Here is a 13,166-nt window from a genome sequence, read left to right as displayed (position 1 = left end):
AAACGGAAAAGATTTCTGGTGGAATTTGGGGACTTTTCTGATCTGCCACCCAGCTGATTCCCACCCTCGTTTGCAGGCAGCTGGCTGGTATTTTAAAGCAGATTTTTTTTAATGCTAAATACTGAAATACCATGATTATCTCATAAAAAGCTGGGAAGATGGTTCTTAAAACTTTTCACCAACTCCACCTCCTCCGCTCCCGGTCTCCAGTTACTGCAGGACCCTAAATTTAGCTCTGCAGTCTGGACGGGAAGACTTGAGCATCAGTTTCTTTCATTTAATTATTTCTTTATTTCAGTTTTTATAGTTTTTTCCCCCCCTCCTACCATTCTGATGAGTTCAACCCTCCCCATTGCCTGCCAGGGAACTTGAAATGAAATAAAATCAAAGCGTTCCCCACATGCAAAGCACAGGAGGGGAAAAAACCTCGTGGCTTAAATAGCAGGGGATGGATTGGAAGGAAGGGAAGGAGGCTGAGGAGGAATTCCTGATCCTGTTCAGCCCCAAAAAGCTTCAGGACACAGGCAGATGTCACAGCCCTGGGTGCTGGGAGCTTGGCCACTGTAATTTGAGCAGCACCAGGGATTTTGGGTGTTCTCACACACTTCATTAACGGGTAGGTGCATGCATATTAATGTCTACTCATTAGCTGCTGGAGCAAAGCATCTGCAACAAAATGCTGCATTCTGAGCTTTTAAATGAGAAAAAAAAAATAAAAAAAAAAACAATTAAAAAAAATAAATAAAAGAAAATCATTTCTGCAAAATCCATCTGATAATGAATTTTATTTTTCTGTTCCGCGCTTGAAACCAGTGAGGAATTTTTGTCTAATTTGCTGCCAAAGCAGCATTTGAAAGAACAGCCACAGCATTTTGTTCCTGCTAATGCCAGCATTAAACTGTGAGTGCTTTGCAGCTCTTGTGTTGGTTTTTTTTCTCTCTTTAGTGCCGTAAAAGTATTTGTCTATGAATGGCTATCTATATAAGGCAGGTTAGTGAGCTAGATCCTCAACAGTATTTCATTTTCTTGCTTACAGGGCTAACTAAAAAGCAAGTTTTTTCAATGCTGCAGTGACTGAAGAAGCAGTTCACTCCCATGTAACCATGAAAAGAGGGCCACAGAGCATTTTGCACCATGCATTGATTTTTTTGATTATTTTCCAAATTAGCACCATATCTCACTAAGGAACCTTGAACCACACAACCGAGATCTTCCTTTGCATGCAATTGTAGATGCATTTCATGAATAGTTTGAAACCCTTGTCAATGCATATATATCTTATTTTCTTTTATTTTTTGGAAAGAAAAAAAGAAAAAAAAAACAACAACTCTTTGTGTATGTGATCTGAAGCATGTAACCCTAAGATGTTGCATTCTAAAAATGACAAATAAAGGCCTTTCCCAAATATTTTGGTGTTCTGCAGCCTGTTTAATATGTTCTTGCCAAGACATCATTCGGACCAAAAATAATAATTGAGCTAATTTTAATGCTAATAATTGTGGGATATGTGAACATTTCGCTCCCATAGGAAGCACCCAGGTCAAGGCAGAGTGTTGCAGATTTTTGCACGCATAGCACTGAACCGAGCTTATTTTAACCTTGCAGGCAATAAAAGCGAAAATGGAGGAACTTAGGCCTTTGATACCAGTGTTGGAAGAGTACAAAGCCGATGCCAAATTGGTATTGCAGTTTAAAGAGGAGGTCCAGAATCTGACGTCAGTTCTAAACGAACTCCAGGAGGAGATTGGCGCCTATGACTACGAAGAGCTTCAGAACAGAGTGTCAAATCTTGAAGAAAGGCTTCGTGCATGCATGCAAAAATTAGGTAGGCTCAGAACCACCATGGTGGCCCTGGCTCCGACGCCACCGGCGCCAACGCACGCATCCCGGCCGGAGGCAGAGATGCCCCGCTGGACATCTGGTGCCGTGCCCGGCCGCGAGGGATGAGCTCCACACAGCCAGGGGCGATCCTGCCAAGAGTTATGCCACCAGGAACATTCCTCCTGGGAGTAGTCCTGCCCAGGATTACTGGCAGGAGCAATGCTGCTCGTGGTGTGAGCGCTTCAGGATCCTCCCCCCGGAGCGGCCGTGTGGGCAGCGCTTGCATAAGTGGCAGCTCACGCTTATGCAAAGCCAACGTTTGCACCCCTTTTGCTTCTGCATCCCTGGACCTGGCCCGTCAGCAAAGGGCTCTGCTCGTGGTGGGGGGTGTGGGGCTGTGCAGGCTGTGCCTCGGTTTCCCTCGGTTTCCTTTCTTTTTTTTGCATCTTGCCCGTCCCCCCGGAGCAGAGCATGACGGAGCTGGTGCGCGGTGTGGTCCTGCCCCTGTGCAGGGTGTGAATCCTCCCTCTCCCGTTCCCGGAGGGAGCAGGGAGCCCTTTCCATCAGGCTGCTGCTAAACCTCCAGGGATTCGTCTCTGACCTCGTGCAGAGGGTTTGAGTTGACTGAAACTCGTGGGGCCGTTGTGGGGAGGCTCAGCTGTCGCCAAACCCAACGTGTGACCCCCAAACACAGGGGGAAGGAGGAGGGCACTGCCTTCCACAGCTGCAAGGACTCTCTGCACCATTTGTTGGGCCAGCTCTGACTTGATTTAATTTCTCCTTCCATTATTGACTTTCTTGCCACGCCATTTAGATAATCCAAACACATTAACTGCTCTGCAGTCTATTTTGGTAGCACATACGAAATTACACTCTCAGGTAACTTCATGGAAGATCAGATCTCTTCTGAGCACTTTATATCCTTGGCAAGGTAACGTTTGTTTGTCTCTTGGCTCTGCTGCTGGGGTTGCTTTTGCTTGTTTCTAGATGCCTCCACACTGTGAGCAGCCACCTCCCCTCCATTCCCTCTGCATTTCCATCCTCAGGTTCCTTGGACATCCCTTGTAGGCTCCATCTCGCTCAGGGAGTAAAATTCCCATTTAAATGTGGATGCTCAGGGTATCTGAACAAATCAGGCACCAAGGTACCCTTGAGACAGGTGAAACTTCCCTGGCCAAGAGAGATCAGAGTTTGATTTGATGAATTAATGAGTGCTGGTAGCCCAGGTTTGGTTGGAGAGCAGGACAGGCCTTTCTGCCCCTTTCTGGTCTATGATGGTCACAGGGAGGGCAGCAGGGCTGGGAGTGAAGTTCTGACCTTGCCCTCACGCTCTGGAACTTCCCCCTGAAAGCCTGATGGGGACAGGAATGAGCTGGAACAGCTTGGTCCCCAATTCCTGGAGCTTTATCAGGTGGGCACCGTGCTGTGGGATGACAAGGAAGGATGAGCAGCTAAGAAAGAAAGATAAGGAAGGAGCAGAGGCCCAGGAGGGTGGGGTGGGCACACAGGGAGCTCCTGGCAGCCCCACACCCCCAGCAAGAGCAGCTCTGCTCTGAGAATGGATCCTCTCATCCCCCCCTGCTGAAGGCAGAGGAGAAGGAGGAGAAGGTGCCCAAGGAGGGATGCCCTTGCTGCACCCAGAGCCTTCAGCCCATCCCTTGAAGATGAGGAGGAGCTGTGGGTCACAGGAGAGGAGCAGCAGCAGGAGCAGGGATTCCAGACTTTAAACCTGGGGACCGTTCTTTAAACAAAGCCACGCTGGCCCCCACAGCCCCCTCCAACCAGGGGGGCTGGGACAATCCTCCCATGACCCTGGGCAGGCTTTAAGGAGTAGCTCCCAAATCATTCAGGGCTCCAAAAAAGTAGAATTTACTCTTGGACCATTAACCCTTTCTGCTCATTCCATCCCCTCACACTCAGGTCCAGTTGGGATCAGTAGCCCAGGTAAGAATGAGGCAGGCAGGGATGCTGAGCTCTTGCAGGTAACCTTGTCTAGAAACTTCTGGGTGTTCTTTTAAATCTTTTTGAGTCTTCAGCTGGGCTTTTTGGCTTCTTCCTACCCTTGCTCTCTCTCTGGGGTCAGGGCAGCTGTTTGGCAGCAGCCCTGGGTGCTCACAGAGATGGATTCTGTGCCTCCCAAAAGCTCATCCCAGAGGATTTGCTGCTCACTCAGGAAGGTGATTTATTTGGTCACTTAAAAGAAACAGCACGGATTGAATTTCCCATGCCGTTTATCTCTCTGGCATGTAAACCACTGGAAATGGTTGTTAATTGAGTTAAATTCAGATAACAGCCTCACAAATGCTTTGCTGCCACACAATGAGGCCCTGATTGCTGAGGATTTCACTCTGCTGCAGGTTTTCTGCTCAGCTGGGCTCACTGATGTCTCCAGGAGAACGTTTTAGCTGGGATTTGCTGCTCCCCTGGAGTGTGTGTGCCCCAAACAGGGTCAGGGAGCTGCAGCAACAAGCAGGGGCCAAGGGGAGGGGAGGGATGTGGCACATTTCCATCCAGCTCACCTCTCCCAGGAAGCCTTGACAGTGCAGCAGCCTTTTCCTTAGCCAAGGTCCTGGTTTGCATTTTGGGTTTCCTAAGCATTATTGATGGATCAATAGTGAAAACACTTCCTGACCCTGGCATGTGTGTGGAGGGGGAAAAAAAAAATCAATAATGGCAGCTTCAATCTGTGTTTCTGTTTACACTCCTAAAGATCCTTATTTATACAGGGATTTTAGCCTTTCCATTAATGTTCCTAAGAGGAAGCTCAGGGGTTGTCACTCCTTGGATCAAGAGGGAATTTAACTCAGGCAGGACAAGATTTCCTTGGGAAAAATCCTGGGGGAGGGATGGGGACAGAGCCCCATCCCTGATGGTTTTGGGTCAGGCAACAGAGGCAAGATCTAGGCACAGCTGAGCTGCCACAGCCCCACCCCTGCCCTGGAGATGGGATGGGATGGGGGCATCAATCCTTGGCTTCCTGGGAAAGATCCCGGCTGGAGCAGCAGAGCTCAGGAGCAGCAGCAGAGCCCAGAAGGGAGGAGCTGGTGCTGGTGCCTGTGCGTTGGTGGAGGAGCTGCCGAGCAGGACCTGTGGGCAGGATCCCAGATCCCAGATCTGGAGCGGAGGTGTTGGCATCCTGGGAGGAGCCAAGTGCCAGGTTTCACCCAGTCCTGCTGGAAAAATTCCTGGAGGAAGGGGCTGCATTTCACAGCAGGGTGCAGGGGTGCAGGACAGAGTCAGGTGGATGGAGGGACGCTTGGGAAGAGGCTGATTTGTGTCCAGGGAAAAGGACCTGAACAGCGCTGGGCAAAAAGGAGTGAAGGCAGCTCCTAAAACCTGCTCCTCACAGGTTTCCCCTGTCCTGGACTCCTGGTTGAGCACCAGGATGTGCTTTTCTGTGGCACAGTTGTCCCTGAGTGACCTGGAATGCCCCTAGCATCCCAAACTCCTGCCATCCCAGCAGGATGGGGGATTGCAGAAGGCTCAGCTGCTGATATTCTGAGCGTGGTGAGGATCTCCTGAGGGTCCCAGGGGCTGGAGCTCTCCATGCCTGCATGGCAAACCCAGCAAAGCTAACTCAGGATCTTAAAGGATCTGTGTTAAATTCCCACCAGCAGCTGAGTGCCTGGGATGGGTTTACACCAGGAGAGAGAACACACTGCCCTGTGTGAGAACAACCCTCTTGCATGAGGAGCTGGGCTGTGTGTGCCTCTAGCTAAACGTGTAGGAGATGTTGCAAACAACACTGGTTTACCCTTATCAGCTGCTGCTGCTTTTTTTTTTTAACTGTTTTTTTTTTTAAATCAATGAGCTTTTATACCACGCTCCTCTCCAGGGAAATGGGAGGAAGAGATAAAGCGACAGCAATGTAGGGCTGTGATAATGGAAGGCAGCACTGAGCAGATCTGGGATTAGGGGAAGGCTGGACCCCTGCAAGACATTGAAATTTGTTATTTTAACCCATTGCATCTCTTCTGCAGTACTTTGCTCTCCCTCTGAGCTGAGAGGTTTGGAGTGCAGCAGGCAGGAGGGCAAACTCCTGTGCCTTGTGTCTCAGGAGAGCTCTGCTTTTTGGTGGCACCTCTCATTATCTGCCTGGGTCTGGAGGCTGTGGCAGCACTGATGGTGCCCTTGGTCATGTCCTGCTGGTGCACATCAGGAATATCTTCCTCTGTTTTCTGCCCTGGGCTAAGGGGATCCCTTTGGCCACAGCTCAGAGTTGAGGCAGGTGGATGTGTCTGATGTGTCTGATGAGGAATTAAAATGCAGGTGAGAACAGGCCAAGGAGAGAGGCAGCTGAGAGAAATTGCAGAGTTCTGGAAATGCTCAGGGTGTAAAATCTGTGATTCTATGAAGGTCAGGTTGGACAGAGCTCTGAGCAACCTGATCTGGTTGAAGACATCCCTGCTCATTGCAGGGGGCTGGACTAAACGACCTTTAATGGTCCCTAATAACAAACCATGCTATGATTTTACTTGGTAATTTGGAGCAGGGTGACCTTGTCCTGGGCAGGCAGAGCTCTCCCTGTGTGCCAGCAGCACCTGCAGGGGCTCCCACCTGCAGCCCAGCCCTGGGTTCTGCTGAGCAGGTACTGCAGTGCTGCTCCTCCACCCCAGCACTGCCACCTTCCCCTTCCCCAGCCTGCCACAGCCTCCCACATCAAAAAGGAGAGCTCAGGAAACACCTCCTGAGCTTCAGGTGGTGGCTGTCACCCGTTGCCTCTGCCCTGAGCTTGTCTTGCTCTGCCCTGGATGTGTCTGGGTTTTAAATGAGCTCTCCCCGCCCAGCAGGAATCCCCCACCAGCCCCAGTCCCTCCCGAGGCACCTTCATCTCCTCAGCTGTCACTGCTCACTGCACACTCGCTGGAATGTTGGTGAGGCAGGGAACCAGAGTGGCAGCTTTGCTGGAACTTGGGGATGTTGTTGGGAAAAGGAACTTGGATGTGGCTGCAGCTCCCGTGCTGAGGCTGCAGCATTCCACGGACAGCCCCAGCCAGGGATGGGGAATGAGCTGGAGGAGAGCTGCTGCTGCTGCTGCTTCCCCTCGTATTTAGGGCTTGAAAACCCAGCAAGGCACTGCCCTGGCTCCCTGAATTCAGCAGATGTGGAGATCAGAGATCCCCTGAATTCAGCAGATCTGGAGATCAGAGATCCCCTGAATTCAGCAGATCTGGAGATCAGAGACCCCCTGAATTCAGCAGATCTGGAGATCAGAGATCCCCTGAATTCAGCAGATGTGGAGATCAGAGATCCCCTGAATTCAGCAGATGTGGAGATCAGAGATCTCCTGAATTCAGCAGATCTGGAGATCAGAGACCCCCTGAATTCAGCAGATGTGGAGATCAGAGATCTCCTGAGTTCAGCAGATCACATCTGGAGCACTCGAGCGTGGCTCCGAGCTGGCTGGCAGCACTCAGCCCGTGCCCATCCCTGTGCAGGGGAGGCTGAGCTGGGCAGGATTCCCGGGACAGCTCCTGAGGGATCCTCGGGATGCTCCCATCTCCATCCTGCCGCGTTTGGGTTCCTGTCCCAGAGCTGGCTGGAGGAGGCTGATGGATCCAGCAGTGAATCCTGAGTGTGCAACACGAGAGGGAACAGGGAAAGCGGCTGGGAAATGATCTTTGCAGGGAGGAGATTTATATTGCCTGCCATTATCCACCTTCCTCTTTTTTCTCCTCTGCATAACTCGTAACAAACGCACATTTCCAGCAGGGCTGGAATAGCCACGGCTGCCTTTTTTATCTTGGCTGCAGCCGCTGGATCAGAGAGGCTCCTTCCTCCACCTGGCTGCTGCTCTCATTCCCAATTCCGTGACATTCACAGCTCAGCAAAGCTCCTTTTCTCGGGGACAGCCATAAGGACAATTGTCATTAAGAGGTGTGAAACAAACAAAAGCATCCGACTCTTGTGTCTGACCCGATTCCTGTAATTAAAGCAGCCCCGGGCAGGGCAGAGGGGAGGGGGTGGGATGGAGCCGGTGGTGGTGCTCACCAGCCTTCCCCTCTTTTCCAGCCTGTGGGAAGCTGACTGGAATAAGTGACCCGATCACAATTAAAACCTCGGGGTCCCGCTTTGGATCGTGGATGACGGATCCTCTGGCTCCTGAGGGAGAAAACAAGGTAAGAGTGTGACAGCATCACCCGTGTGTCCCACCAGCGTGGCTGAGGACAGTGGATATCCAGCAGAGCCCGGACTGTGCCCTGGGAAAGCTGGGGAATGTCCCCATTCATCCCACAGGGCTCTGCTGGCAGCAGGAGGGAGCAGAGCATCCCCCAGGGAGGGAGGATGAGGAGCTGAGCACAGATCCCTTTCCTGGACAGGTGAAACTCATTGCAGCCATGAGGGTCCATGGGCTCAGAGTTGTCACCACGAGGTCTGGGTGGAAAAACCCCGAGTTTTGGGTTTTTAATCTGTGTTTGACAGGCAGGAGGGAGCTGGGGCTGAGCAGAGGGACCTGTGGTCCTGGTCCCTGCTGCTCTTGTGCTGCCAGCACCTCTGATAATGTCATCTGCCTGCATTTGCCCTCCATCCTCCACCTTCATTGTTGGGAGGAATTAACTGACTGCAGCCAGAGAGAGAGATTTGTTTTGCTTTGTTTTGGTCTTTATTTTTTTCCATTCAGACCATTCAATTTTGATCCCAAGGAGGTAGGAGGCCAATAACTGGCTGAAAATCAATCCCGGCTCCCCATGACTGATGGAATGGAAAATATCTCGAGTGTTTGCCGAGGATTTGCAGGCAGCAAAACAAAACAAAAAGCACCAAGCCTGGCTGCCCATAATTCCCTCCTGCATGCAGCATCCTTCAAAGGATAAAGGCACCAGCAAGGGCTGGATCAGGGCACCTATTTTGGGATCTGTGCCCTGACATCAGCTCTGTGGCTAAGAGAGGACGAGGGATGCTCTGGAGAAGTCACCCCTGGGTGGTTTCTTTGAAGGTGACTTCAGTTGTCAGGCTCTTCCCCTCCAGCAGCCACTGGCTGGTGAATTGGTCCCCAGTTCAACACCTCCATATTTTACAGTTATTAAGCAAAATTTCACCTCCAGCCCAAATAAAACCCTGCTTAGAGGTGAGATGGGAAGGTTTTACCCACATCACGTTTTGTTTTGTTCAAGAGGGGACAGAGTTGTCCCCTTCAGGCTGTGTTTGCTGCTTCCCTTGGCACTAAGACAATTTTCAGCTGAAACTGGTGGTTCAGATGCTAAAGATCCTCTTGTATCTTCAGAGAGTTTTGTCTCAAAGTGCTGTTTTTTGATATTTTTTTAGCCATGCCTTTTTCTGCAGTGTATTTTTGTTGTACAAGTAGGCTGCAAACCGGAGCTGGAACTTCCCAAGCCTCTCTGTGTATTTAATATATAAAACCTGCTGGGAATTTTATTAGGAACACACCATTAAGTGAACTTCACTGGCTGCTCAGCAGAGTGGGAAAGTGAGGATGGGCAGTTTATCAGCCCCAGCTCCTGTCCCTGAGCCCCAGGAGGTGTTTGGTGCTCATGTGATCATTTGTTCATGTCATGAAACCATGGAACACAACTGGGAGAGATTTGTGAGTCCTGTGGGAGCAGCAGGTGGATGCTGAGAGCTGGGATTGCTGTGTATGGGCAGGACAGGAGGAGGTTGCTCAGAGCCAGCTGCTGTGATGGGACATCCATCAATCTCTGCCTTTCCAGAGTTTGGAATGCTGCTGAAATACCCTGCAGCCCCTGCCTGGTGGCACAGGGCTCTGCTGGGCTTTAAAAACTGAGCACAACACATTTGCATGCTGAATTTTTAATACCAGATAATGAAACGGGAGCAGCAAAGAGTCAGTTGTGTTTTGGATATTTTTTTCCCACTATAATTTCCCCAACTGGTTCAGCTGAAGTTTCATTTCCAGCTCTGGGTGCTCTCTGGTGCTTTTGCAGCCACCCCCAAGGTTTGGGGCTGAGGTTGGAGCCATTGGCACCCGTTCATTCCCCACCTCTGCAGCCTTTCCAGGCAGGTAGGGCTGGAAGGATGAAATTCCCTCCCAAGTTTTTGGAGACCCCAGCTGACTTCCCAAAGGCAGCAGCCAAATGTTGGGCTGCCCTTCTCAAAGACTGATGATCACACTCCAGACACAGAGCTGTCAGATTTTGCAAGGGGTTTGCAGAAGAAATATGCACTCCATCACCCAAATTTGCAGCCTTAAAGGCTTTCCTCTTGCTAAATTTACCTTTTCTCCTTCCTAAATTTACCTTTTCTCCTTCCTAAATTTACTTTTTCTCCTTCCTAAATTTACCTTTTCTCCTTCCTAAATGGCTCTTTCAGAAAGCAGCTCTCTCATTTTCAGGCAGCAGCCGCATCCAGAATGTCAGTGGCTGGCTGGATATTTCTTGTGGATATTAACTGCACAGCTTGGTCATTTGCCTCGCAATTGGTTTCATATAACAAAAGCACTTTTTTTCTTTTTTTTTTTTTTTAAGGAGTCTAGACAGTGTCCCCAGTGAACTGGCACTTAAATGATGATCTAAAATCTCTCCCCAATCTACCCAGAGCAAGATTTAGATGTCTTTGTCTCTTGTATTTCAGCAGCCTCGCTTTAAGCTTTTGATGCAGCAGTGTATGATTTTTAAACCAATATGGACTTTTTGCCTGAATTTGCCTGACAATGAGTGATTGCATCCCTCGCTCCCGCATTCCAAATTAATGGAGTTGTGCACAGCAGCTGCTGTAATTTACTGAGTGCTACCGCGGGAAGCAAAAGCAGCAGCGACAGAAAATGTTGGGTTTAGCCAGGGATAAGCTGCTAATTGTCCTCGGGAAGGGAGGGCGGTGCCAGCCACGCAGCGTTCCCAGGGGAGCACTTAAACCAAGGAGACAGCGGGTTATCCCCCAGGGAAAGCTTTGCTGTTGGCTTGATTTCTCGGCTGGTTTGGGGGTCCAGAAATTGGGGTTATTTCTGGGTGTAGGTGACAGATGCTGGCTGGGTTCAAGGCCAGACTGGACGGGATTTGGAGCGGCCCGGTCTGCTGGAAGGTGCCCTCGTCAGGGATGAATTTTAAGCTCCATTCCAAACGGTTTTATGACAATTCCACGAGCCCTGGCTGTGGAATTTTTGAGTTTTTGAGGCGATCCCTAACCCCCCTACCGTGTTTGCGTTGCGCAGGTTTGGTACATGGACAGCTACCACAACAACCGCTTCGTCCGCGAGTACAAATCCATGGCGGATTTCATGAACACCGACAACTTCACCTCCCACCGCCTGCCCCACCCGTGGTCGGGCACGGGCCAGGTGGTCTACAACGGCTCCATTTACTTCAACAAATACCAAAGCCACATCATCATCAGGTTCGACTTGAAAACGGAGACCATCCTCAAGACGCGCAGCCTGGACTACGCCGGCTACAACAACATGTACCACTACGCCTGGGGCGGCCACTCGGACATCGACCTCATGGTGGACGAGAACGGGCTCTGGGCCGTCTACGCCACCAACCAGAACGCCGGCAACATCGTCATCAGCAAGTTGGACCCCAACACCCTGCAGAGCCTGCAGACCTGGAACACCAGCTACCCGAAACGCAGCGCCGGAGAGGCCTTCATCATCTGCGGCACCCTCTACGTCACCAACGGCTACTCGGGCGGCACCAAGGTGCACTACGCCTACCAGACCAACGCCTCCACCTACGAGTACATCGACATCCCCTTCCAGAACAAGTATTCCCACATCTCCATGTTGGACTACAACCCCAAGGATCGGGCTCTCTACGCCTGGAACAACGGGCACCAGATCCTGTACAACGTCACCCTCTTCCACGTCATCCGCTCCGACGAGTTGTAGCCCGGCCTTGGTTAGAAACTGGGTTTAGAGGGGGGGAAAAAAAAAATTCAATGGAAGTGAAAAGTAAAAAACAAATAAATAAATACATAATAAAAAAGGGAAAAAAAAAAAAAAAAGGAGAAACTAATTTAAAAAAGAAATGCTAATAAGGAAACATACTCTAAATAAGTAAACATATAAACAGCTGCCAAAATTAAGACCAACGTCATGGAGGATTATTCAGCATAAACCTGACAGATCAGCATTACCTCTACATTTCTAGAAGTCTGGCCCTGTGTTATAGACTCAAGAATAACCATGTACTTGCAGCTGGAACTGCACTCAGAGAACCACTTCAGTTTGGGGTTTTGTTTTGTTTCTGTTCTGATAGCAAACCTAGAGAACATCCTCAAGCAGTAAGGCAATGACTGTTGGAAGTTCACCCTCGGGAGCCTCGCTCTCCTCCGTGTGTGGGTTGCATGGACATTCCCCCAGCGTCACGGGCAGCTGTGATGGATGTGTGGAGAGGAAAAGCAGGAAAAGCTGACCCGTGAGGAGCTCTGGCTGTCTCAACAAGACCTGTCACAGGTTGGTTTTCTTTGCCTTCCATTGCAGCTACCGTCTCTCTCAACTGTGTTCCTGTCACTTAGATTAACTGTGCTGAGACCCGAAGTAGCTCATGGATCTGTGTCTTAGTAACTTATTAAACACGATGGTTTAAGTATGTATTATGAACAAGTTGTTGTACCCATATTGTTTGAACTTATGTATTCAGCAACTATATTGTATAATGTATGTCTGTTATTTACCAGAGGTGGCAAAACTTTGTATGTCCAGTTTATGCAATGAATGTTGTAAATGCAATGATGTAGTTTGGATTTAATAAATGATGGTTTTTTCGTTTCTAAAAAGGCAAAAAAAAAAAAAAAATGGTCAGTGTTCACCCTTATACACAGGTAACCAATTTCATGTTGATAATTACAGGAATATTCTCTTACTGTTATACTATCTACATAGCATTATGGTGGTTGGAAATCGCTTCCGTGGAGATTCTGTGGCAGCAGATTCCCATGGGAAGCTTTGTTTATGGAAGTGTGAAGGTAATTAATTTTTTTTAAGAGGAAAACTTTGTACTATCCACAGTTATCTAAGGAACAATAAAACTATTAGGAGACTTCCCTGCTTTGTTTGTTGTTTTCCCTGTGTGAGTGACTGAGTGAGTGAGTGAGTGAGTGAGTGCAGGGGAGGGAGAACAGGAATTTTTGGGGGTAAATGCTGAGCAGCCATCCTGAGTTTCCTTCCAGGGAATATTTCCTGATGTGTGGCTGGGGCTGGGGGCTGGCAGGGCAGAGGGTTGGCTCTCTGCTCTGGAGGGACTCCCTTCCCATTTTCATCTGGAGCAGGCACTGCTTCAAGGAAATAAAATCCTGTGGCTGCTCCTGCTGTGGGCAGGGTCCGGCCACCCCCTCAGGGACTGACAGTGTCTGGTGTTGGTGCCACAACTGGAGGAAATCTCATTGCCTGCCACCTTTAGTGGAGCTGGAGGCTCTGCTTCAGACTGCTG

General features: G+C 49.8%; 1 protein-coding gene across 2 annotated transcripts in view; it reads left to right on the top strand.

The window, feature by feature from the left end:
- Window positions 1–12,780, top strand: part of OLFM1 (olfactomedin 1) — a 32,577-nt gene extending 19,797 nt beyond the window's left edge. For both annotated transcript variants that reach the window (XM_058853886.1, XM_058853885.1), the window contains exons 4-6: window positions 1,606–1,825; window positions 7,834–7,940; window positions 10,949–12,780. In XM_058853886.1, the coding sequence (XP_058709869.1) occupies window positions 1,606–1,825; window positions 7,834–7,940; window positions 10,949–11,623 (1,002 nt within the window). In that variant the 3' untranslated portion in view covers window positions 11,624–12,780. The remainder of the gene's footprint in view (window positions 1–1,605; window positions 1,826–7,833; window positions 7,941–10,948) is intronic.
- Window positions 12,781–13,166: the final 386 nt, after the last annotated feature.

This window comes from Poecile atricapillus, chromosome 20, assembly GCF_030490865.1.
Source record: "Poecile atricapillus isolate bPoeAtr1 chromosome 20, bPoeAtr1.hap1, whole genome shotgun sequence".
In the NCBI taxonomy this organism is placed as follows: Eukaryota; Metazoa; Chordata; class Aves; order Passeriformes; family Paridae; genus Poecile; species Poecile atricapillus.
This window is presented reverse-complemented; position numbering and strand designations above follow the sequence as displayed.